The 26,402-nt window shown below is 45.2% G+C and overlaps 1 protein-coding gene across 4 annotated transcripts in view; it reads left to right on the forward strand.

Moving 5' to 3' along the window:
* The window catches only part of SLIT3 (slit guidance ligand 3), a 526,251-nt gene that overhangs the window by 466,162 nt on the left and 33,687 nt on the right, over positions 1-26,402 (forward strand). For all 4 annotated transcript variants that reach the window (XM_030229266.2, XM_050979618.1, XM_050979619.1 and 1 more), the window contains 3 exons: positions 3,019-3,116; positions 9,773-9,912; positions 22,998-23,091. In XM_030229266.2, the coding sequence (XP_030085126.1) occupies positions 3,019-3,116; positions 9,773-9,912; positions 22,998-23,091 (332 nt within the window). The remainder of the gene's footprint in view (positions 1-3,018; positions 3,117-9,772; positions 9,913-22,997; positions 23,092-26,402) is intronic.

Genomic DNA, 26,402 nt, shown 5'->3' on the forward strand with positions numbered 1-26,402 from the left:
GCCGCGGGCCGGGTGCCAAAACAAAACCTGCGTGAGCTTCCCTCGGCTCCATCCCAATCCTCGCCTGAGACAGTTGGGGACTGGGCATCTCAGATGGAGAAGGACAGGCTGCTTGGCACACGGGGCAAGGATGGAGCAGAGAGCCTCTGTGCCAGGCCTTGGGCGGGCGCCGTGCGTGCTGCCGGCACTGCTGCGCTGGGCATGAACTCACTGCCAGGCACCCTGGCCAGGGCTCTCTGCTGGCCTTTGGGGGATGAACTCACTGCCAGGCACCATGGCCAGGGCTCTCTGCTGGCCTTTGGGGGATGAACTCACTGCCAGGCACCGTGGCCAGGGCTCTCTGCTGGCCTTTGGGGGATGAACTCACTGCCAGGCACCCTGGCCAGGGCTCTCTGCTGGCCTTTGGGGGATGAACTCACTGCCAGGCACCCTGGCCAGGGCTCTCTGCTGGCCTTTGGGGCATGAACTCACTGCCAGGCACCGTGGCCAGGGCTCTCTGCTGGCCTTTGGGGCATGAACTCACTGCCAGGCACCCTGGCCAGGGCTCTCTGCTGGCCTTTGGGGCATGAACTCACTGCCAGGCACCCTGGCCAGGGCTCTCTGCTGGCCTTTGGGGGATGAACTCACTGCCAGGCACCGTGGCCAGGGCTCTCTGCTGGCCTTTGGGGATGAACTCACTGCCAGGCACCGTGGCCAGGGCTCTCTGCTGGCCTTTGGGGCATGAACTCACTGCCAGGCACCGTGGCCAGGGCTCTCTGCTGGCCTTTGGGGCATGAACTCACTGCCAGGCACCCTGGCCAGGCCTCTCTGCTGGCCTTTGGAAGTGTTTCTCTCCTGATGCAGCCACGGAGAAGTCTGTCCCTCTTGGATTTGCAGGAATTTTAAAATGCAAAGCTGCATCTCCTCACTCTGGGGAATGCTGGAGACAGAGCCTCAGGAAATACAGCTTTGTTAACAAAGCTCCTCTGTTGGATGAAATTATAATATCAATTGTATAATACATGTATATATATATACATATTGCTGGAGGCCAGCAGTATGAAGCTCAATAAGGTCAAGTGCTGGGGCCTGTCCCTGGGGCACAACAACCCCTGCAGCTCCAGGCTGAGGGCAGAGGGGCTGGAAAGCTGCTGGGCAGGAAAGAACCAGGAGGGGCTGCTCTCCAGAGACTGAACATGACCCCAGGTGGGCTAGAAGGCCAGTGGCACGTGGCTTGTACCAGAAACAGGGAGGCCAGCAGGACCAGGGCAGTGACTGTCCCCCTGCACTCAGCACTGGTGAGGGCACACCTCGAGTGCTGTGTCCAGCTCTGGCCACCATCACTGCAAGACATTGAGGGGCTGGAGCGTGTCCAGAGAAGGGAACAGAGCTGAGGAAGGGTCTGGACAGTCCCAAGGAATGGCTGAGGGATCTGGAGAGCCCAGCCTGGAGAAAAGGAGGCTCAGGGGGACCTTCTCACTCTCCACAAGTCCCTGACAGGAGAGTGCAGCCAGGTGGGGGCCAGGCTCTGCTCCCTGGCAGCTGGGACAAGAGGAAATGGCCTCAAGCTGTGCCAGGGAAGGTTCAGGATGAATTATCAGGAAAATATTCTTCACTGAAATGGTTGCTAGGCATTGGGATGAGCTGCCTAGGAAGGGGATGGAGTGATGATCTCTGAAGGTGCTCTGGAAACAGCTGGGTGTGGCACTCGGTGCTCTGGTCTGGTTGTCAGGGTGGGGATCAGCCAAAGGCTGGGTTCCATCCTGTAGGTCCTTTCCAGCCCAGTGATTCTGTGATAATCAGTGTGCCTCACTTCTTCACAATGCCTTCTCTGTTCTCATGATGGCCACATGCCCTGCCTGCTGCCAAGTACTGAAGCTTTCAGTGGTAGTTGGAGGACTGACCCATAGGATGTGTGAGCAAGAGCCAAGCACCAGGAGTGGACAGAGCAGATCAATTGAACCCTTTACTAAAGTTCACACTCATAAGCTGATTTGGGGTTATTGTGCCTTGGTTAGGCTTAAAAATGCACCAATTTTAAGATAAGCATTCTAGAGACAAATTAAGACCAAAAAGCAGCTACCTGGACTGAATTGTATCTCCCAAGATATTTTTCTCCTCTTGTCTGAAGTAATCTACCAGCTTCCCAGCAGATGAGCTGGCAGAGGTCCACTGCTGGCAGGATCTTCAGCAGAAGAGCACAGGGATCTCTTCAACTTCTTGTGATTGCTCAGGTCCTTTGAGTATTGAGGCTTCTGGGTGGCTTTACTCCACCCTACTGTGTCAGCAACTGAAAAGCAAAACCAAGCTCTTCAATGTATTTGCCAGTTTAACAAATAGCTTGTCCTTATCAGCAGAATGTAATGAGCAGAGAAATATGTTTATGCCTTGAAGAGGAAGTGAAAGTCAGTAGCAGTGGAGGATGCTCAAGCTGGTGAGGTTCAGCCAGAACTGAGGTGTATTCTAGGGCAATCCTAAAGAATGGAACTGAGTCACTGATGAACTCTTGGTGTGTTCTGTGCAGAAATTCAAGCTCAGCTCTGAGCACACAGTCTCCCTCGTGGCTCTGACTCTGGTAACGAGCAGCCTGTGCTGCTGCAGGGTTTGACTGGTGAATGCAGTTGGTGAGGGCTGACTCCACGTGGGCCTGGGCTCACTGTGTGTGGCCTCCTGCTTACCTTTGGTCCTGAGTCACTCTTTTCATTGTAGCTAACATTGAAGTGTGTTGGAATGATGGTGAAACCAGCTGTGTCCTTAAAACACTCCAGTGAAAGAGTTCATTACAGTCTTGAACCTGAAGTGATACTGAGGTACCCACCAGTCCCATTGGATAAAGCAGTTACCCTGCCAAATTCTCACTGAAGTCATGAATAAATCTGATCACCAATAGAGAACATTAGGGGATGTCATGGGTCTGAAGACCACAGACCTCTTGTAAGTGGTGCCACAGGTAGAGTGAAGGAGCAAGAGACACTGATTCAGGTAACATGAGTCTCACTAACATTGTTTCTTTTGTTTCTTTTGAATTTTCCCAACCAGGGTCGAGACTGCAGTGTGCCCATTAATTCCTGCATTCAGAACCCGTGTCAGAATGGAGGGACCTGCCACCTCACAGAGGCAAATAAGGATGGATTCAGGTAGTAGCACAAAGTTAATTTAAAATGAGATGATAAAATTTAATGTGTTTCTGCTTTGCATTAATGAACTGTAATGGCTACTTTATAGAAACTGCTGCATGTGGCATTTCCATTTGCCATACTAAACTATTGCTTTGGTTTCCTTGGTGTGACATATCATTTCCTGTGAAACAGGCCTCCTTATTTCCTCATAATGCAATATACATTTAAGAGCTTTTGAGCAGTCTCTATGTTCTGCATTGTGTTATCCTAATTTTCCTTGGGGCATTTCAGGCTCACATCTAAGCTGTTTTTGTGTTTGTAAAGTGAGCATCTGTTGCTTGACAGCCAGATACAAAATGTTTTCATACTGAAGAATCTTGCAGACAAACAGGCTTTAAAGAAACAATTAAAAAGCAGGGGGAGATTGCCACATCTTAAGCATTGTGACTGCAAGAGAATAACCTCTGCAGCTGGATATTGTGGATTTCAGTTTCCCATATTACAAAAACGTAGCATAGGTGGGGATGCTCTGAGAGAAGTCCAGAAATTTTAATGAGATAGCTGGGAGATCTGCACTGCTGCAGGCACTACTTCACAGCTAAGGAAATACAAGTTTGAGGCTTTGGTCACTCGTGGTCATTCAAGTTGATAGAAAGTTTCTATTTAAGAAAGAGCTGCTAGAATTTTCACAGATTTGCTCCTCCATGTTTGTGCTGTTTCTTGCAAAAGAAGAAGCAGTAAACAGAACAAATGCCCCAACACTTCTCTCTGTGCCCACCCTCACGAATTCTCTGCGTCCAGCAGCAGATGCAGCAGTCACAGGACACTGCTGGTATTACAGTGGAAAAGCACAGGTTGGTGGGGGTGAAGAGACACTGCCAGGCTCTGTAACCAGCAGCACCTGGAGGTTTCCAGCGTGGAGAACAGGAGCAGGCATGGCCCCATCTCCACCAGGGGCAGCTCAGGGCTCAGCTGGAGCACCTCTGGCAGCCCCTGAGCAGAGCAGAGGAGTCTCCTGAGTCAAGATGTGTCAGCAGGGTGGTGGTGCTGGGAGAGGAGGGGGAGGCTCTGCAGGTCACAGCCCATCCAGGTGGTCCTGCTGCTCAGCAGACTCCCTAGATTCTGGTGAAACCACTCCTCTGGTCTGATCTGATCTGATCTGCCTCCTCTTGATTCAGATTTTAGCAGGCCCAGCAATTTTTGGAGTAAAAGTTCACATTCGGCTTCTGCTTACTGGTCTGGTAGACTTCAGTTCACTTTCCTTTCTGGTCACTCATGTACATAGCTTTTCCCAGCTTGTGCCAGAGTAAAACTGCACTGCATTAGAATATCTGGAGTTTGTCACTCAGTATCCATTTTACAGAAATATAGCTGATACTAAAAATGCAGTAGTAAAACTTTTATAATATCCATAATACTAGAATGAGAGCCTTCCACATATATTTTGGATTGGCTTTTTCTTTAGCATTTTTGTTTTGTTCTGTGGTAGCAGATAAAGAGTTTTGAATGACCTGAATTGAGAGCTACTTCTGCATTTCTCTCATGAATTGAATGAATTTTATAATTTCAGAGGCTTTGCCTCAGTTCCAAATGAGCATTGTTTTTGAGATCCTTTATAAAACTGCAGGGGTGGTTTTGTTGCTGAACAACATTCGAGGCTTTATAGGGAAGGATTCTGCTTTTTATAGTTCTTTATATAGTTTCAGTTGGTCTAATAAAAGACACATAAAACCATATCTCATCAAAACCCTGCTGCATGAAATTGAATGTTCAGCATATGCATTGCTCCATTTTCTCCTTGTTTTTAATTCAGTCAGTCCATACCCTCTGTGGCTCTGCAGGACTGTGGAGCTTTAGCATGGCTTAGGGAAATGTGGTGTGGAGATGGAACAATCCGTGACAAGGAAGATACAGAAACTTTTCAGGATTGAACTGGCCTGGTTGGGTTGGGGTTTTTTGGTGGAAGTCTCTCCAGTGGATGGCAGCAGTCAGAGTTATGTGCATATAAATTGTGCTCACCAGGATGGGAAAACGCTGCCCTGCCTTATGTGCTGTGAGGAAGCGGATGTCAGAAACATTTTCATGAGAGGCCTCCTTGGATTTTTTTGTTGTGTGGCCTGTAAAAGAAATTATATCTTCTGTATATTCACTTCCCTAGGGAAATATATTCATACACAAGCCCTGCTGCCAAACTTGTCAAATCTTTACTCTTGTAAAAAGGAAACTTAAGCCAAAGTTCTCTCCCTGTGAAATGCCAAGCTGTTTAACTCTCAAGTTTCTGTGGCCTTAGACAAGAAAATTACCATTTGAAATAATGCTAAGGTGGTGATGTTCCCCCCAAAGACAGGAAGCTCTTAGTTATGGCTGAGATTGCAGCCCAACGCCCCCACTGTGCCTGGTGTGCACAAGGGCTGTCAGCAGCAGGGGCCTGAGGCACTCAGGTTTGCTGGAATGGCAGATCCTGGTGGGACAGCCCAGGGCAAAGGTTCAGCTGCAGTTACTCTGTCCTCTTTTACCCTTGCACTTTTTCAATCCTGAGTCATTTTCATATTCTCTTCCTTCAAGTAGGGGTGACCTCTGTGTTGAGGAGTAGGTAAGTGCCATGGTGTGGCTCAGAGGGGTGGAAACATGAAGTTCTTCTGTGCTATTTTCTGAGGTCCTCGTTGGTGGAAGGAAAGATCAATCTGACTCCATGTTCTTAGAAGGCTAATTTATTATTTTATTAAAATTATATATATATATTATATTATATTATATTATATTGATATTATATTATATTATAGTATATTATATTATATGTATATTATATTAGTATTATATTATTTATATTATATTATTATATTATATTATATTATATTATATTATATTATATTATATTATATTATATTATATTAGTATATTATTATATTATATTATATTATCTTATCTTATATTATATTATCATTACTATTTATATATATCTTATATTATATTATAATATATATGCTGTACTAAAACTATAGTATAGAATAGAGAATGGATACTTAAAGAAGGCTAAAAGGTAATAATGAAAAACTCGTGATTCCTTCCAGAGTCCCGTCACAGCCTGACTGTGATTGGTCATAGAGGTAAAACAATTCACATTAAACCAACCAAACAACCACCTGTTGGATAAACAATCTTCAAACCACATTCCAAAGCAGCAAAACACAGGAGAAGCAACTGAGATAATATTGTTTTCTTTTTTCTCTGAGGCTTCTCAGCTTCCCAGGAGCAAAACCTTGGGCAAGGGGATTTTTCAGAAAATAAGATGGTGACATTCTTCCTCCTTTTGAATTGCTGAGTCGAATCTAATTTGTGCCTGCCTTGAGAAAAGGTTGCCCAAAAAGTCACTTATTAAGGCTGATGAAAGAGATAGCCAGTGAGACATGTCCTGGTGGTTCAGCACATGAAGAAGGGAGGCTCTGGCAGGAGCAGAGCTGTCACAGGCAGCAGCTGATCTCTGCTAACCTGCAGTGCTGGGACAAAAAGGCTCTGGGTTATTTTAACTTTTCTCCATATAAAACCCCCTCCAGTTCCCAGATCGCTTTTTTTAGCATTTTCCACAAACTGTAAGTGCCCTCATAAATGTAAAATCCTGGAACTGATTAACTGCCTAGTGTTAATTCTGCCTAGTTCAAGGAAAAACATTGCACTTCCAGACTTTCAGGCTACTCCATTGGGATCTAGACATAAAAGGCATCTTTACCATGTAATATTCCTGAAAGAATTTACTATATCTATTTAAAAGCTTTTTTTTTTGAAACTTGACACACTGTATGGATATCTGTTTTAATAAACAGATGCTAAATTGTTTCATTAGAGTTTATTTTAAAAAATCTAGTACAGTAAACTTTAAAAACTGCCAGCTTGAAAAAAACTTACAAAATGCTTTGGGTCCAGAAGTTTACTCCAAAACGTTGCCATTTGTGTTCCCTTGAAACTTCAAGAGTATAATGGGATGTTATGTAATTCTTTATAGGAAAACACAGTGCCAAATTCCCTATTCCTGATCAGGAGGAATAGGGAATTTGGACTTTTGTTAAAACACAGTTGTTTCCTGCATGGCTCCATGGTTTCCAACATCCACACGAAATGCTGTCTCACACTGCTTCACTACTGAGTCACTGCAAAGTTTTCATCATTGTCTCTGGAATTCATTTTCTCCCTCGGTCAGCTGGAACCCAAGTTTGATGACCTTCCAGTCACTCAGCAGACTTCATTTTTCTTCTAAGCTTTTTCTGGGATAGTACACACAAACAGTCCCAAACTGCAATTCTTTCAACATGTGGTTCAATCCAGGTCCCAAGTTGTATGTTTTATCTTTTCATTTCAGGCCTCATATCTGGGACATTTGAATGCAAATCAAAATAGAGAATTGTACATAAGCAATAATGGAAAGACTCCCTATACTACATAAGGACCAGTAGCCAAATGTCATCAATTATTCTGACATTTCCCTGAGTATGGAATGTGTCCTAATACTGAGCAATTTATGTTAACAATCCCAAATGAATTGTTACTAATGGTATCTCCACTGTGAACCATTACTGTGATAGTGTTTAATAATGTCATTTTTAACTGCATACACCCAAGCTGTCCCAATCCTTTTGTGGAAGGAAAATGGTGTTATGCTCACATAAAAAAATCACCAGCACAAAGCCACTCTTGTTGCTTTTCTTTAAATGGAGACAAAAATTTCTGTTCCCAAGCTGAGACCTTGTCTTCCAAGTTGCAGCCTGGGGCATATTTCTATGACCAAGTTATAAACCCCTGAAAATGGGGTTTTGTAATCAAAAATCAAGACATGATGAATATATCACTGTATTTAATTAGATATCTTTAACCCCCTCCCTGACACTTGCATTGCCACAAAAGATGGTGTACCAGCTCTTCTTTCTGCCTCCTGTGATCCTCTGGCTCTGGGTCAGCAAGAGGACATGTTTTATTAGCAATAATGAGCTTGAGACAGGAAAAGAAAATATTCCTCATTGATTTATTGTGCTCTAAATTGGATTTATTGGAGCAGTTTGGTTTTGGTTATTCATGGTGAAGGTTTTCTAACCCTCATGACCTGTGGATGAAGATGACTCTGAATGTGACCAGTGTCCCTCTTCTGTACCCATCTGGGAGCTCTTCCTGTTGTGGTGGCTCAAGACACATTCCCTTCCCATTTTTTCTCCTCTTTATGACTCCTTTCTGAGATTGCACCTCATGAGCAATCCAGCCCAGCCCTCATGAGCCAGCCTGGCACTCCTGAGGTGCATGCTGAGCTTTGTGCCATCCCTCCCTTGGGAGTCTCTGCACTCTGCTCAGGCTGTGGCACACAGCAGGAAGGGAAGGGAAGGGAAAGTCCTGCAGCTTCCTTACCATGGATTCTGAAGAGCTCCTTTTCCCCCAGGGTTTTCCCCATCTCCTGCCTAAAGCAGAATAACCACCTCAGGTCTCTTTGTCTGTCAGAGCTGGGAACAGCACCCTGCAGCTATGTCTGCCTTGGAAATCTTCCTGGTTTCCAAAAGCAGTGCATGGCAATTAGTGTGACTGCTGTAGTGCTTTCTGGTTTTCATCCTCATCAATCAGTAGTGCTTTTTGTTTGTTCAGTTCCTTTTCTGCCACCAGAGCCTGCATTAGAAAGGAAATGAACAACAGAGTGAATGTGTAGTTTGGACTGGGTCTGTGACTACTGAACAGCAGTGCTGGCACTTCAAAACTGACATTGCAAATATCATTGCTGGCTTCTCAGAAACCCCTGATATCACTGGAGCACTTAACTCCTGGTTTTAGAGTCTCTTTTAGGAAACTCTGCCCTCCACCTCTTCATCACTCACAGACAGTTTAAAATGTAAAGGTTCTGTTTGTAACCGTAGCTTCTCGATGTAGAGAGGAAATGGAGATTGGAAAAAAAAATCAAGCCATTCTTCAGCCATTTAGTTTTCTGTCTTCCCTCTAGGGACCATACATCACACTCCTGTGAGATAACAGGTCCAGTGCAATTATTCCTCACTAGTGTCCACATGCCCATAGAACCATTAGTAGCTGTGCCATGCTCTGTGTTTTAGTTGACTTATCTGGGCATCATCAGCTCTTCTCCAAGAGCTGAAACCTTACAGCACTTGCAAAAGCAATCATTCCCAAACATCTCTTGTTTGGACAAGTGACAGAGCAGTAATGAGAAGAAAATGCCCATGTCTGTAAACTCAACTCAAGCTGGTGTTCTTTGAGGAGGCCGAGGTGTCTGAGAGCTGCCAAGCTGTCCTGTGGCTGTGCACTCCTCAGCAGGCAGATGTCCACCTTCTCACAAAAACATGGACAGGGAGGCCAAGGATTCCAATATTGGGATGAATGTTTACTCTCCTGCCCTGGAGTTGCTTACTTCAGCCAAGGGCCAGAGTTCCCAGTGAAGAAGCAAAGGGAGCATGGCAGGGGCTGGCTCCTGAGGATGAGTTTTGTCTCCTGTAAATAATTTCATGAGCCCTGGAGCCATCAGATTGCATCTTTCACCAAACACTTGGGGTTAAATTGCTCTGTGCCTCACAGCAGCAGTGAATTTGGCTCCAACTGGCTTTTCTATGTTTTAATTTCAGTTTTATACCTCAAACCTCCTGTCCCTTTAGATCCATGCTAACTTTTCTTTTTTTGTTTTTCTTTCTCCAAAGCTGCTCCTGTCTTCTTGGGTATGAGGGGGAGAGGTGTGAAATAAACCCAGATGACTGTGAAGATAATGACTGTGAGAATAACTCTACGTGTGTGGATGGGATCAACAACTATGTGTGTCTCTGCCCTCCTAATTACACAGGTAAGAAAGGGCCACAACCAGAGAACAGGAATCCATCAGGAGTGCCTGAAGGGAAGGGTCCAAACTAAATAATGTTTGTTTAGTGCATGAGCATTTAATTAACTGAAAATCCAGTCCCCTTCTAAACAATCTGAATCTCTTCCTGGAAAAAAATGTTAATTTCACTAATACTGCAATATATGTGCTCACAAACATGGCCACTTTTCTGAGTCAAAATACTGATGCCTCATTGTAAAATACATTAAAAAAAACAGTATTTAAGGGATCAGAGAGTGTCTACTTCAGTGTGAACATTCTCAGTACTGAGCCTGATTCTTACCTGTCCTGAACCTTGGAAAACCTTGGCTTAGGGGGCATGGCTTTCACCTGAGGTCTCAGGGCTCTGGATGTGTTAGATACAGTGAGCCTGAGGATGTGCTGCTGAATTCCTGATCTCCATTTCACAGGGGGTGAGCAAAGGCTCTGTAGGAGGCTGCGGGCTCAGGCTGTCTCCAGTGTGAGCCAGGTCAGGGAGCAGGGGCAGCTCTTGGGTCTGTGCTCACAGGGCTTGGTGACGGAGTCAGAAATGGGATCAGTGTCCCCAGTGCTGTCCTGCATTGCAGATAAATTCCCTCCTAAACCTTCTGTGAGAGTGTCTGGGTTTGAACAGCCACGTGTCTGCTAAGGAAGGCAGGAGCCTCCCCTGAAATGGAAAATGTACCCCCCCTCCCTCTGAATTGGTATAATTTTGAAATTAAGGGGCTCTCAGGCAAAGATATGGGAGCAGGAATTACAGTTCTTTATTAGGGAAGACAAATTAAAATAAAATAAAATAAAATAAAATAAAATAAAATAAAATAAAATAAAATAAAATAAAATAAAATAAAATAAAATAAAATAAAATAAAATAAAATAAAATAAAATAAAATAAAATAAAATAAAATAAAAAACAGTGCAGTAATACACACCAGCACTGCCAGAGTCATACCATGCCCTGGCCTCCTGTGGCTCAGGGTGGTGGCACAATCCCATCCCAGGGGGGCTCAGGGTGGTGGCACAGTCCCATCCCAGAGGGGCTCAGGGTGGTGGCACAGTCCCATCCCAGGGGGCTCAGGGTGGTGGCACAGTCCCATCCCAGGGGGGCTCAGGGTGGTGGCACAGTCCCATCCCAGGGGGCTCAGGGTGGTGGCACAGTCCCATCCCAGGGGGGCTCAGGGTGGTGGCACAGTCCCATCCCAGGGGGCTCAGGGTGGTGGCACAGTCCCATCCCAGGGGGGCTCAGCCCTCCTGCAGTGCCAGCTGTGGTTCTGCTGGAGCAGGGATCCTGCACAAGGGGGAGTTTTCCTCTGCAGCTCCAGGGCTGCTGGAGATGGGCCTGCTCTCCCTCTGGGAATGCAGGGCAGCAGAAAGCTGCTCCTCTGGGAATGCAGTGGGCAAAGGCTGCTGGGCTGTTCCCAGGGCAGATTGGATCCAGGTAGGAATGCTTGGCTCCTCCCCTGGGCAGGGCATCTCCCCATGGGATGGTGGAATTTGATCAGCCCTGCAGGGGCACTCAGTGGCCATGGACAGCAGATAATTAATAATGAATGGCCCATGGACAGCAGAGATCTCCTGGAGGGAGGATTGGCTGTTGGAGAGATAAAGAAAACTGCCCAAAGAACAGGAGATAACTGCCCCACCCCTGACAGGTAGGAACAGAATACACACCCCCATTTCCAACCTAAGACAGAGAGCAGAGATTCTCCTAAGTGGAATCTAAAAATGGTTTTGCTCAAGGCCTTCTGGAGCATTCCATGGACTCATTCACACAGCCCAGCCCTCCTGGCTCAGCATGGAGGTGAGGAAACACCTGCAGGAGTTCCTGCTCCAGCCTTTGAAATGGGGTTATTGCCTCCTGAGCATGGAGCAGCAATGAAGGGCTTCTTGTATGCTGGAATATATTACATGTCAGGGGATTTAATGAGGATCAAGCTAGAGTGGCTGAGTAAGGCAGGAGAAAAGCTTCTAGAATTTCCAAACTCTTAAAATACTTTTGTGGCTGATACAAAGGAGGCCCGTGGTAAATCTTCAGCTGAGAAAAGCCTTATGACTCAAATGTACATTTATTGGGTCTCTAAAATGATATTTCTGCCAAAACCTAAAAAAATTCAGCTTAGCAGAGTAAAGAGTTTTGCCTGTAGGATGTTGAGCCCACTGTGCTTACTTGTGCACTATTTATGTCAGCTTCTCTTGGGTGGTTTCTAGCAGAACTCAATGCAAGGAGGCAGAGTCTTTACATTTACAGCAGGAAATGGATTTGACCAGCCAAGAAAAGACATATCCAGAAAGGAACTGAATCCAGCATATATGCAAATGCACTTTCCTTTCCACAGGATTATTGCAGAATCTATTTTTTTCCAGACAATAAAGGTAGGAAAGAACTAGATTGGGATTTCTTCTCAAATGGCCATCTGGATAATGGCTAGGGAACTCATGTGATACTTTAGAAAAATTTTTACTCAACTTCCAGTGGGTTTTGTTTTGTTGATTTTTGGCTTTGTTCTGTGCTGTGCCTCTGCTGGTTAGCAGGAGTTTGTCAAATACCAGAGCTCACTGTTGCCATGTGGGTAATATACAACCACACAAAATGTGCTATCATAGTGCAGGCAATAACCTTGGTTACAATTGAAAAAAAACCCTAATTATTGAAGAAAATAAGGAAATACTTCCAGAAAATACAATATGAATCATAGGTGAAAAAGGTTGAAAAAATATGGGTGTTGCTTAAATTAGAATATGAAAGGTTACAATAGTTCATGTTGCTTCAAATAGGAAGAGTTTGGTGAACTGTGATAGCAAAATTGCCATAACCTGCTTTACCTCCATTGTGGAGGGGGATATTTCATCAAAGCTGCTCAGTCACTGGCAGGACTGACTGCAGTGCAGCTGGCTGGGCTGAAATGTCCCTCAGAGCTACCCCTGGCCTCAGAGCAGGACAGGGAGCAGCATAAAATGGCTGGAAGAATTGAAGGCATCAGCCAAACAAAAGTACACACCAGCCAAGCAAAGCTGAGCAATGGTTTTGAGGGTCCTTATGAGCTGAATGCAAACAAGAATTGGGGCATCTTGTGAAGTTGCTCAGCTGTCTGAACAAAAGTGGAGGCAATGCCACGGAAGCACAGAGGGAAGTCATGGCAGCACACCTTGGAATGGTTGGTGTGTCTGACCTGGAAAGAGAGGCAGCTCCTGGCCAAAGACTGGCTGAAGTCTCCTGTGACACCCAGGGCATCTCTAGGTGTATTCTCTTTAGATGAACCTCTTTGTACTGAAGGAATCTCTGACACTGCTATGGCAGCATCCATTAAAAACAGCAAAGACGAGGTAGGTGCAGGTGAGTTCAGTATTGCACAGGGTGTGAAGGCCAAGAGTTCAGAGAGGAGCCAGCAGGTCAGGAGTGCTTATTCCTGTGCTCAGAACTGAGTTTTGAGGTGCCTGCCTCTCCCTGGTGCTGACTGTGCTAAATGTTGTGTTACCAAACTCTGTGTGCTCCAGCTTTTTCAGGCATATGGATTTGATCTGTTTCTTTGAGCAAAGAAAGGCAGGGGTGTACAGTCCAGGAAGTTTTCCTGTGAACTGGTCTGGGGGACAGTGACCTCTCAGTGGGCACAAACATCCACAGACAGAAAATGTTGGTGATATCTCTTTATGTTGTACCCAAATATTGTCCTTAGTTCTGTTCTTAACAAGTAGTAGACAGACAGAATAAGCTTTTGTTTTTGCTTTTTTTTTCCTTGCCAATGCTTATATGGAAAACAGAAATTTCCTTGAAAGGTTGACTGGCTGGGTTTTGTGGCTGAACAAATCCAGACCATCCATTTTTATCAGTGTAGTTATGCGAGAGTTGTGGGTTCTGTGTGCAAGTGGGATTTCTCAGCTGTGTTAACCCCCACGTTCAGTCAGGAGTGGTCTGTCCTGCACTGGAGCTGTTCCTGCACTGACAGCCTGGGATGTTTGCAGTGACCTGAGCTTACAGGTGCCCAGCTCAGTCATTCAGATTCCTGCTTTTCCCCCGTGCCAAGCAGGGAGCCTGAATCCCTCATCACCCCTGTGCTCTTGGATACCACAGTGCTGGTAACAGTGCAGTGATATTTCAGTAAACTCTGCATTTACAGAACAAATGTATGCTGTAGTACAAAAAACCAGTCTGGATGCAGAGAAGAAGATCCAAGAGTGTGTCTGTGTTGTTCTGTAAGAAATAGTTAGGGTCCCCCTTGGCTTAGTTGAGTATTGGTTAAATCATGATAGTAAATCTTATGTTCTTAAATTAAATACAAATTAAAAATGAATGTGTTGAAAATTTTGACTATTGACAGAGTCACAGTATCCAGGCTTTGGTTTTTTCCATACCTTAGTGTGTTCCTGCTCTATCTGCTGTCTGCCTGGTTTTACTTGTTATAACCATTTTAGGGAACAATAACCCAAATTATGATGCATGAATTTTGCTTTCATTGGTTGGAAAAATGAAGGCCAAAAATCTTTCTTCAATTAATAAGATTTTGCAGTGTTTTCTTTTAAAATTCTTTGACAGTCTTTCCCCCGACTCAGAGTAGATGAAAAATGGCCAATTTGTTAAGTGACTGCTGAGGAAGGAATTTCCCACACTCCAGCCCCATTTCACTTTCATTTAAAAAAAGAAAAAAAACCACACCAAAAAGCAGCCCACGCTCACACAATAACCTCCTTCCTAGTTCTTTTCCATCTATTAACTTTAAAACAATGTGGAATTACACATGGATTCCATGAAGCAGTAAATGCAAGTTAAAAAAGGCTGAGAGGAGGCAGACAGCTGAATGCCATAAAAAAGCTTCAAACCTGTACCCACCATCATCATGTTTCCCCACCATTCTTAAAATCAATATTTTCAATATTTTCTGCCTGTATTTAAAGAACCAAACCAATACTCATGCTGTTTAGCAGATCCTGATGGCTTTAAATGTCTTATTTTTCCTCTGCCCCACTGGTTACTTTAAATCCTGAAGCTGAATTATAAATATGTAATTCCTCCAGGACAATCATGTACCCAAATCCAGCCAGCTCTGAGGAACATGCTGGGACTTTTGGTGGTTTACAGCTCCTCCTTGCAGTTTGTAGGCTCTCCTTCCCTTCAAAAAGAAACACCCACAGGGACATCAAAAGAGAAGGGTGTGCATTAGATCAGTCACCCTGGTTCTTGCCCTTGTTGTGTTTCCCTAATCTCTGCCTTTTTGGCTGTAGCATGGTCTGTCCCCAGCCATGGATGCAAACATTGTGTTTTCCTTCAGCTTTGTGGTGTAGGAATGCAGGGCAAAATTCAGAGTTTTCCTTCCCTTCCTTTTTCCTGTTCACTTCTGTTACAGCTCTCCTTCAGCCCATCATTGCTTTGCCCACAGTCCTAGGGTAAAACACAGAATCTCAGCCCTCCTCAGAGATCTGTCCTCAGCCTCTCTGCCCTCTGTCCTCCACGTGAAGAGGGGTCCAGACACGCACAGAGGAACAATGGGCTGCACCAAACATGCCCTGGGTGCTTCCAATGCTTTGGTGCTTTGCCTGCTGGTTTCTTTGGTTTTGTTGTTTGATGTGACTTTTCTTCCTCCTGTCTGATTTTAGCAGAACCAGAAATATGTAGCATTTACACACAAAAAAAAACAAAACCAAAAAAAAACCCCAGGAAATATATTCCTATTTGCCAAAGATCCTAAAAGGCCTCAACAATGCCTTCACCTCTTTGTTCTGAAACCTAAAAAAAATAATTAGTGGCTTCCACTACTGAAAATAGGTCTTTACTAAAATACCCATGGCAGAGAGAGGGCAGGAGCAAATGTTTTAAAATAGTTTGCTTCCCTGGGAAAAAGCTGCAAGCAGTTTGTATCATTGAAAAAAAAAAAATGTCTCTCTCAAAATAAATAGTAATAAAATAAAGCTAGGAACTATTTCTGGTGTGATGTGTTTGGAAGAGAAGGCTGAGATCTGCTTTACCTTAGGGGACCTGGGGTGTCCTGTGGTAGATGGTATCTGAGAGCTGTGCAGCTCTTCCAGAGCCCAGTTCCCTGCTAGTGATTAGGAGCCCTTCTCCTGGAGTGTCCCCCTGGGGTGGCTCTGTCTGGCCAAAGCCCAGCACCAGTGCAGCCAGACAGCTGCAGAGAGCAGCACCAGTGCAGCCAGACAGCTGCAGAGAGCAGCAGCAGTGCAGCCAGGCAGCTGCAGAGAGCAGCAGCAGTGCAGCCAGAGAGCTGCAGGGAGAGCAGCAGCAGTGCAGCCAGACAGCTGCAGGGAGAGCAGCACTAGTGCAGCCAGACAGCTGCAGAGAGCAGCACTAGTGCAGCCAGACAGCTCCAGAGAGCTGCACCAGTGCAGCCAGGCAGCTGCAAGAGAGCAGCAGCAGTGCAGCCAGACAGCTGCAGAGAGCAGCAGCAGTGCAACCAGGCAGCTGCAGAGAGCAGCAGCAGTGCAGCCAGACAGCTGCAGGGAGAGCAGCAGCAGTGCAGCCAGACAGCTGCAGGGAGAGCAGCACCAGTGCAGCCAGAGAGCTGCAGCTGTGTGGGGCTTGTGGCTGTCCCTCTGTCCTGGAGCCCTCCCACGGCTGGCTGCTGTGACACCTGTGTGGCACCCGTGTGGCTCTGTCCCCGAGCCACCCCTGGGCAGGCTGAGGGGGACCATGGCCCTGAAGCTGCTTTTCCCCCCAAATTTTTGCTACAGGAGCAGGGAGGTTTGAGGTGGCATGGTTCAGCCTTGTGGTTCCACTGCTTAATAAATGCTGAAGGCTTCAACAAATACTTAGCTATCAACTCCTTTTAAATTTTGAAACTTCAGCCATAATTTCCTCAAGACAGAGAAAATTGTGGTCAGAGTTTAGTGTGTTTTCTTCCTTTTTATTTGAAGGAGTTCTGCCTTACATGGAAGTTTCTCTGTTTTAGTTACTTGGCAGATGTGAAATGTACTTGTTTTCTGCATGAAACACAAAAAGGCACCCACATTTCCCAGTTGTGTAACTGGGAATGAGAAGTGCTGGAAGACCTGGAAGGTTTGGGATTTGTTCAAGAGCCTAAGCCCATTTCCAGCCCTGTTTTATGGAGAGAGAACCACATGTCATTGCTATCAGATTGGACTCTTATCTGACCCTCTGGGAGTGCTGCAGCCTGTCTTCAGCCTCAGTGTGGGTGTCCTGCTGTGCTGGAGGGCCCAGCTCCAGCATCTCCTCTGGTCACACTCCCCTCTCTCAGATGGAAAGTGTCATGTTTGTGCACTGAGATAGACCAGAGAGTTCCCCCTTGATCAGCAGGACACAGCGTGTCTGCAAGAAAGAGGAATGTCAGCTACTGCTGTCCTCTAGGATGAGCAGAGTGAATTCATCCTCAGATGGGATCTGAGAGTCATTAAATCCAGTCTGTCAAGAGACACAGTGGGGAACAAGGAGATCAGTCAGCTCCTGGAGAACTGTGTGCTGTGCAAGGCACCAGGCTGGAGCAGGTCTTGGAGCTGCAGCCTGAGGGAAGGAGCCACCTTGGAGGAGTCCATGAAGGACTGGGCACACTCTGCAGTATCCCATGGGAGTTCTGGAGCAGGGAGCAGAGTCAGGAGGAAGGAGTGCTGGAGACAAAGCATTTTAAACAGGCTCCAGCCCCCATTTCCTGCTCAGACCAGCAGGAATCCACAGGGTCCTCTCTGCCAGCCCAGGAGGGACATCTCAGGTACTGAGTGGCATCTCAGGTGTCACTTGCTGCACTAGATTGTGTGGATAGCTGAACTGATCCTCAACTGATTCCATCCATATGAGTAAACACAGCTCAAAAATGTAGGTTGTCCAGCAGAATGAAGCTATTTCCCAGACACTGTGGCTCTGAGGAGCAGTGCTTTAGGCAGGTCACCACCTTGAAGGGGCACTGGAAATTCTCTGGTTCACTTAATGTTTCACACACTGTGTTGTGTGGCATTTGGCATGTTGAATACGGTTTTTCATACTTCAGCAGTGCATAGAACACATTCCTTCTCTGAGATTCTGAAACAGTGAAAGGATCATTATTTCCCTGCCCAGATCTGGCTTTACCCATGCTCTCTTTGTTGAACCTTAAGCTTAGGGAGAATTGCTCCTTGAATCTGAAAAACAAGCCACTGTGGGAATCCCAGCATGGAATTGAACTTCAAGGTTCACACTTAGGAGGTCAAAACCTGGTCAGTGAAAACTTGGGAATTTTTAACAATTAAGACAGGACAAAAAGCATAAAGTAAATCTTTGCCTGCTAAGTATTGTGGGCAGTGTTTGCCCAGCAAGAGCAAACTTCAGTGATCATGCAGAATTTACTCTGCTACACTGCATTTCAGGGGATTTCTTTTATGTTTTTGTATCTAACATAATAGCATTTGCTGCTGAGGGATTTTCAAAGGGTTTCTCATTTATTCATTGCAAGTCGAAATAGTTTGGAAGTAAAAATTTTTTTTTATTATTTTCTTAGATGAGCCTCAAATAATTTTAATCAAACATCAACAACATTCCTTACTGAATTTCTTCCTTGGAGGAACACCCTGTCTGTTCCACCCAACCCTTTTTAGGTTCAGTGTTCTGAAACTTCCAACTGGCACTGACTTCTTTGTAATGACTGAACAGAGAGGAGGGGAAAACAAAACAACAGCAAACATGTCTTGCAATACAATTTATTAGATATAAAGTGAGTAATCTCCTATGAGAAAAAGAGCCCAGTGTTTTTTATTAGCAGCAAGGAGACGAGTTCCACTCAGGCTTACATGGCAGAGTTCAGAATGTTGCACCACACCATTTCAGCACTCACCCTGTGCAGCCTGGAAAAGTTTCCATGCTGTGGATGCAGGCCAGGCTTTCCCCATCCTTCCTTCACCATGAGCACGTTCCTTTTCTCAAGTAATATTGTGAAATTCTCAGCAGCATATTTACTGCCAGTCCTGCAGGCCCTACCAAAGCTTCTCTTGCATTAAGGAGGGATATTTTCTGTGTTGTTTTGTCAGTATATTACAACAAAGTATCACCCAACTGACACACGGAACAAAAGAAAAATCGCTGAACTCATTGGCTGCAAATTGCTGCTCTACATTGTCTTTTCAGAACTGCAGTTTCACTTAAAGATAAATAAGTAAAATACTTTTACTGCATCCAGGTTCTCTTTTACTGATTAGGGAGGAATAGTGGAGCTTGGATCCTGGTTTTAAAAGTCTAATGGGGCATGAAATAAATAGCTCTCATGACAGCACAGAACAGAAAGAAGATAGATGATTATTAAACTGTGTGTAAAAGTCATCTTTATTGCCCTGTTGTTGTTTTGGCTTCTCTCTGAGACATGGGGAAGGCTCAGAAAAGCCTGAGTGTGTTTCTTGGCAGCTCCTCACAAGCAATGAGCCCTGTGGAAAGCCCCATGAAATTCATGATTCTGTTGAAAAATAAGGCCAGGAAAATGTTGCAAGAGGCAAAAAAAAAAAAAAAAAAAGAAAAAAAAAACACCAAAAAAAAGTGTTTCTTTAAGACACTGTCAGTGAAGGTGACAAGGGAGGTGGTTTTGAAGGAGAAGAATTCCTTGGCTCTTGTTCAGGGATTTTTTCTCTCTCTCTTTTTTTTTTTTTTTAAATGAGGCATCAGCAAAGGGAGAGCCACCTGTTAAAGTTCCACCTGTCACTATAACTTGGTTCTAATCTGAAAACTGCAATATTTTGTGGTATATCAGACTGCTCTCTATCCGCTTGTGTGTTATCTATTCTCTTCTGCTTTGATTCAAGAGAATAAGTGTGCCCTGATGGAACAAAAGCATTATTTGGGATTAAAAGAGTTCTTTAACTGACTATAAAATAAATGTAGCTGTGGTTTTCCTCTCTGTTTTATAGAAGCACTTCAGAACCCCCTGTGTACCCAAACTGGAGCTGTGATTCGAGAACATGTAGGAGAGAGGAAAATGGGGAGGTTGGATATTTTCCTCCACTTGAGAAAGCGTTACACTGAAGTTTTCTCTTGCTTTAGCATGATCAGATATCCTCCACAAAGGGAAGCAGTGCTGCTTGGAGTTGGCCTGAGATGAATGTCCAGTCTGTTTTTAGGTTCACATAACTATCCAGTGAGAAATTTGGACCAGACCTTTAATTGCTGCACAGAGAAGCAGCCCTGTGTCACTCCAAAATAAAAAAAGAGGATCACATTTTTCCTCTGATACTGACATTAAAGCCACCAATGAAAATTGAGCTCTCAGGTCTGAGGGCAGATTTTTTGGCCCAGATAATTTTCTGAGTGAATAAAATATGAGAAAGATGTTGTGTAGCTGGTGCCTTGGGTTTTGCTTTTCAAAAAGTGTTTTATTTCCCTGGCATGCTTTCTGCAGCATCTACTGAACATTGGTGGAGCCTGGAATAATGACCAAGAGGTATTTTCTTCCTGGGATGAGGCTGCTCTGGCTGCAAGGCGTTCCCAAGTGAGCTCCCTAATGAGTGATAGATGGGAAAAATAACAGGAAGGATCCTTAAATGTTCCAAGTTTTGCATGAAAAATATCATTTTTTTGGATGCTTTGTTTGGTACCTAGCCTAGAATTCTCCTACATTTTGATAGTGGTGTCTTCAGAATGACACAGTGAGTCATAATATTTGACATTTGGGAGATTTTTACTGGATCTCTTAAGCACTTGTCAAGACTGTTCAGAAGAATACTTTAAGAAGAATTATGATTTCCTTTGAGAGTTTTGATACTGTTCATATTTCTTTTAAAGCCTGTTTCCTTTGCTCCAAAAGAAAACAAAAGTAAAAATAGAAACTTCAAAAGTATGTATTGACCATTTTTAGTGCAAGGACAGTTGAAGGCATCTATCCACAATCTCTTCAGTTATTAGATGGTCTTCCAAAATTATTTCCAGCTTTAGTTCATTTGAGCTCTTTAATGTCACCAGCCAGTTCATTTTTTTGATGTTTATTTTCACATAAGATCCATAGCCCACAAGGGACCTGGGGAATATCAGGATGACAAACTGGCAGCTCTCCAAGCTTTGTAGCAACGTCTGACCTGCTCATGTTCAGATCTGAGGGAGTGCCTGTTGTCTTAGATAGCAAAGGTTCTATCATCATCATAGTACGAGGATTTCATATTATCAGAGCTTCATACCTTCTTGATACAGGCAGCTCCTCTACACACTGACTTCTCCAGGTCCTGGCAGCAATCTGACTCTCCTCACTACTCTTTCCTTACTCTTATCTAGCACTAGTTCTTATTGATTGCAGGTGTGGCCTGTTAAGATCAGGCCCACCTCCAATCTTCAGCAACTGAAACAGCTGCAACTCACTGGGGGACAAGATCACCCTCTACACATCCCCTTTCCTGAGCTGGGCACTTCTATTACATTTGCACAGGGTTTGTCCCGGGCTGTGAAAAGATTTGGAAGCCTTTAACAGTGGTGGCTTCCTGGGATCCCTTGGCTCCAGGTGGAATTGCCTGTCCTGTAGCTGCTGCTGGGCACCACAAACTGCAGAGGCCATGCCAGACTCCCCTGGCAGTGCCAGCTCCAAGCCAGGAGGGTGTGTATGGCCCACCAGGATGGGGTTTGGGCTGGCAGTGCCCCCCTCCCCCCCCCCCCCCGCTCTCATTTACACTTGACAGCTCTCAAAAGCAGATCTAGGACACATTCCATGTTTGAAACACACAAAAACAATTGAGTAATTTTGGCAAACACATACTATACTTCCATTCTAAGAGGAGCAGTCATATCAAGAGCTGTGTATCTTGTACTGTGTATCTTGTATTTGGCAGGTGGGAGGAATAACCTGACAGGGCAGTAGCACCTGGGGGAGTTAGCAAACCTCACCTATCAGCACCAGAGTCACCCTCAAAGCTGTGCTCTCAGCCAGCTCACAGAACTGATAAAAGATGGATGGTTCTGATTTGCATTTTCCATCCGAATTTTGATCTTTGAGTTTTGCTTGGCTTGTGTTTTCAAGTGTTTCTCTGTAACCACTAGAGTGTAGAGAAATGTAAGGATTTTGAAAATGGCATTTCTCCCAGGACAGGTGGAGCTGCAGCTCCATGAAAACCTTCCAGAACAATGTCTGCCCACCACACTGCTCTTTTTCCCCACCATTCCCATGGCCTGTTGCTATTGTGATGGTGTGTACCACGTGCAGGCACAGAAAATGTGTGTAACCTTGAAACCCTGCAGATGTGCTCCTCTGGTGGAGCTGCACAGGGGGCTGTGGGACTGTAGCTTTTGGGGAGTTCCATGTTGAGATTACCTGACCTTTGCTTTTCCTGCAAGGCTTTGGGAGGTGTGGGATAGGCTTTTGTGTGATTCTAGGGAAGGCAAAGATCTCTGTGGTCTTTGGCTAGATCTCAAATCCTGGGGTGCTGAAGTGTGACCTAATAATTTAGAACTCAGAGAAGGATTTTATTTAAATAAACTATCATGGCTTGAATGTTCTACAGCTATTAATTATTAAAACTTATACAAATCCAGGGAGGTTCGTGGCATGTTGTACACCATACCTAGAAACAGCTGAGCTGGGCTTACATGAGGTGGATTTTTTTTCTGAAAAGACATCATCTCCTGTGAGCACAATAGAGCTAGTACTTCTCTTATAAATAGTGAATGTTTTATAATTGCATGCAGTCCTAAAGCTGGTTCCTATTATGGAGAGTCACAGAGGTTTTGGGGGGAGGGTTTGTGGGTTGTTGTTCTTTCCCAGAATGATGTCCAATCAGCTTCTTTGGCAGTGTATTAACCACGGCTGAAATATGTGCCCGTGTGAAAATGTTAGGGTCTAATGAGCAACTTCACTTTCGTGTCACTTTCTTGCTTTGAAATAAGAGGTTCTGGGTCAGGAGCTGCCCACTTGATCCCTTGTCTGTCTCCAAGTGGAGTTCATACGTCAGTGCTTTTTATACCAGGCTCTCAAATCCCTGGGACAGAAACAGTGTGGTCACTGTAGGTCAAAGGAGCTGATTTAATGAAGTCTCACATGCCCTCAACAAGCAATTTTGTCACTTCCTGCTGAACTACTGAGCTGTCTCCACTTAGGAGATTGGCCATCCCTGGACATCATGGGTGTTCAGGATTGTTCAAGCTGTGTCACAGCTTTTTTGCTTTTCCTTTGCCTCAGGTGAACTGTGTGATGAGGTGATAGACCACTGTGTTCCTGATCTAAATCCCTGCCAGCATGAGTCCAAATGTGTTCCCCTGGACAAAGGAACCAGGTAAGAGTGTGTGTGAGTGTGTGTGTGTGTGTTGGTCTCTGCACAGAGGGCACATTCTTCTTGACTGGAGTTGTACTGGCAATGCTTGGAGAGCAAAAATCACCAAAATCAACACAAATAATGCAAGGCTATATGCATTTCAGTTGTCTGTGCCACATTTTAACTGTAATGTGTCCATACATACTTTTCTAGCTTTCTGAGGTTTACTGAAAATAATGGATGTACCCTCAGAGCAGAGGAATTATTCTGGAATAGAGCATGACAACAGGAGAATTTTGGAGCAGTCACTGCAAAGCACCTTATCCTACATCACAAACCAAGGACAGTTTCCTTAGGTGATGCTTAGGGCACTTATAAATTCAAGCAGTGTAACAGGAGCCTGGACAGATCCAGAGCTGGGTGGCTCCAGCTCAGGAGCTGCCTTTTCCATTGGCCTTGCTTGGCTCAGGTGAGGTTTGGTGATGTCTGTGTTGGATTTTCCTGTTGGAATGACACTGACTGTGTCACAGGGGTGAGAGAAAGCCTCGTGCTCTGGCTGGCAGCAAAGCACTGGGAGCTTTGGGCCTGGGGACCTGTGGGAGGTGCACAGTGGCAGGAGGGACTGGCAGAGCAATTTAGCAAATAGAGACAGTCAGCTGCAAAGGCCAGCTCTGTCAGAACCTTCTCAGGAAAAGATCTCTGGAGACAAAATCCAAGAGAGTTCAGTGCAGAGTGAGCTGCTCTCTGCACCTTCCCTGGGGCTGTTTTCTCAGTGCAGTCCTGGGTGCTCCCTGATTCCCTCCTGGGTTCTCTCCTCTACCCAGGACAAGGAAGGTGGCAGGCTTTGTCCCTCCTGGTCACTTCCAGCTGGGGTCACATTGGGTCCTGTGAAGCAACCAGCATGTCAGAGCAGTATAAACTGACACACAGGACATTTCAGGAGAGTTAGAACCAATATCTTAAAGAGGGTGGCTGTCCCAGCTGACTCTCTGCTAGACAGGCAGTACAACACCAGCCTTTCTTTTGGGTGAAAAGCCTCCAGACAGAAATGTTTCCAAACCTTGAAGAAGATGGAGCTATTAAATGATGAGGATGGTTCCTGACCTGATGTGTAGGCACTAGACAAGGAGGTGTGTGCCAGTGCATGAACAGTCCCTGGTGTTCATTCCCAGTTAATCCATCATTTGGTTAATCCAGCACCTTTGGGTAATTCAGTAGCTACATCATGTTTGGAGGTGAAGGCTAGTAACTCAGATTGCTTTCTTTTAGAGCATGAAGGGGTGCAGGCAGCTGTGGCCCTGAATGGTTTTCCCATTGCTGGAAGCATTGTCATACCTGCCACCCAGACAATTTGAGTAAACAAGACCCTTTTTCTCACATGCTTGCTAGAAAAGTGTTCTTCACAGCAGGGCCACTAATCCTTGAGGGGAGCTAAATAACTGCTTATAAGTATTTTTCTGCTACTCTTTGTTGTGTTATTCTTCCCACTATTCATAGAACACTACAGAAAAATCCATTATTTCTTTACTGCTGTCCCATTTTGCTTTCTAGCAGCCAAACTTGAGAGGAGAAGGAGCCCTGAATGTCGAGGTGTCCAAGCACTGCTGTTTCTTTCACACTTTGGTGGCACCAGAGCGTTCAGAAATGAGCCCTCAGCAGTTGTGCAGTGATGTATGGATGCTGCTGGGGCTCACTGAAAACACCAGCCTGTGCTCCTGTGCTGGAGCTGATCCCTGAGCTCCTGGTGGGGCAGGATGAGGCTCATGCAGGAGGAGTCTGTCTCCTGTCAGTCTGTCTGTCTGCTTCAGAGGCAGGGAGTGGCAATGGCAGGAGTGCCCTTGGCATGTGAGCAGGACACACCAGTCAGTCTGTCCTGCCCTCATGCCCAGGGCACAGAGCCTGTCAGCTCCATGTCAGTCTGCAGCTCTGCAGAGGGAAGAAAAGATGACAAATACAGGGGGAAAAAAATAGAAAGCCAAGTTATTTATCGAGGTGGGGAGGGAAATTCCATCCTGGCCCTGCAATAGAAGCTGTGATTCACAGCTTTAACACAACAGACATTGAATGCATGCAGATGCAAATCCCCTCAGATAGGCCAAGGACTTAAATACCACTGGACATGTTTGAGGCTCTCCGTGATACTGGGAATGTTGCCATCACTACAAGGCTGTAGGAGAAAACAAGATTTCAACTGTAGTGGTGTCAGATGGTCACTGGGAAATGAGATATCTAATCAAGTAAATTACTCTCTTACCAGGATGTGAACATGAAGGTTTCTTTGCCACCTTCTTTACTGCATCAGACCCTCAGTCCCTTGCTGGCACTGTGTGGGACTGTGGGATAAGGATGGAGCTGCCATGCCCCATTCCCTGGTGGCACAGACCCTGAGTTTCTAGGAGGAGTCCAGAGGAAGAGCTCCTGGGGCTGAATTTCTCACCTCCTGCACTTCAGGCAGGCATTCTTGGGTAGCTTCAGCTTAGATGTGACACACCAAGAGCTCAGAGAAGACTGACCCAAAAGGAATTCCATGCTTCTAAAGCCAAGCTTGGAAGCAAACTGGACGATTTCAGTGTGTCTGTGGCTGCACAGAGCTCTTTGCTTCTGGAGTTAAATTTGCAGGTGGCTTTCCTCCCTTCCAGCCTCCACATCTTTAGTGTGCTGTTACTGTAGAGAAGAAGAGTAGCTTTCTACATGCCAGAAAACAAAACAAAAACATAAAAAAACCCCAGCCTTTAACACAATGAAATTACTTCCAAAAAATAACTTCAAGAAAGGAGCATGTTTTTCCATTCACTGTATTGATGTTGGAGCATGATATAAATATACTTTATTATTCTAAAGCTTGGAATTATTACCTGACAGCTTAAAATGCTGATTTAATGCAGCCCCTCAGAGAAAAGTGGTGGTTCTGTCATTACTGAGATAGCCAATACACACCATAAAATTGATGCATGGCAGCCCTGAATAAGGAACTGCACATTGTTCATTATTACATCACTTTATATTAGGACTGCAGGGATCAATAAAAAACAACAGGATTAAATGCTGCCAGTTCCCCTCACAAAGTCTTTTGATTGACACTATTTCCTTGCAGGTGTGTCTGCAATGCTGCCAGGAAACGCTGCCCATTTCTTAGGGTTTGAGGAGCAGGAGCACCTCTTGATTTTAGCTCTTTGCTCTGATTTGCCATCTCCATTATGTTAATCGCAGTATTCCCTGAGGCACCGAGGTGTAAAATAGCAATTCACACAGGCAGAGGTGGGAGATGGACCCTCCTGTGGCTGCCAGGCTGGGGGCGGGGGGCTGTCATGCAGGGAGGGAGGATTCTGCAT

Source organism: Serinus canaria, chromosome 13 (assembly GCF_022539315.1).
Source record: "Serinus canaria isolate serCan28SL12 chromosome 13, serCan2020, whole genome shotgun sequence".
Classification (NCBI taxonomy): domain Eukaryota; kingdom Metazoa; phylum Chordata; class Aves; order Passeriformes; family Fringillidae; genus Serinus; species Serinus canaria.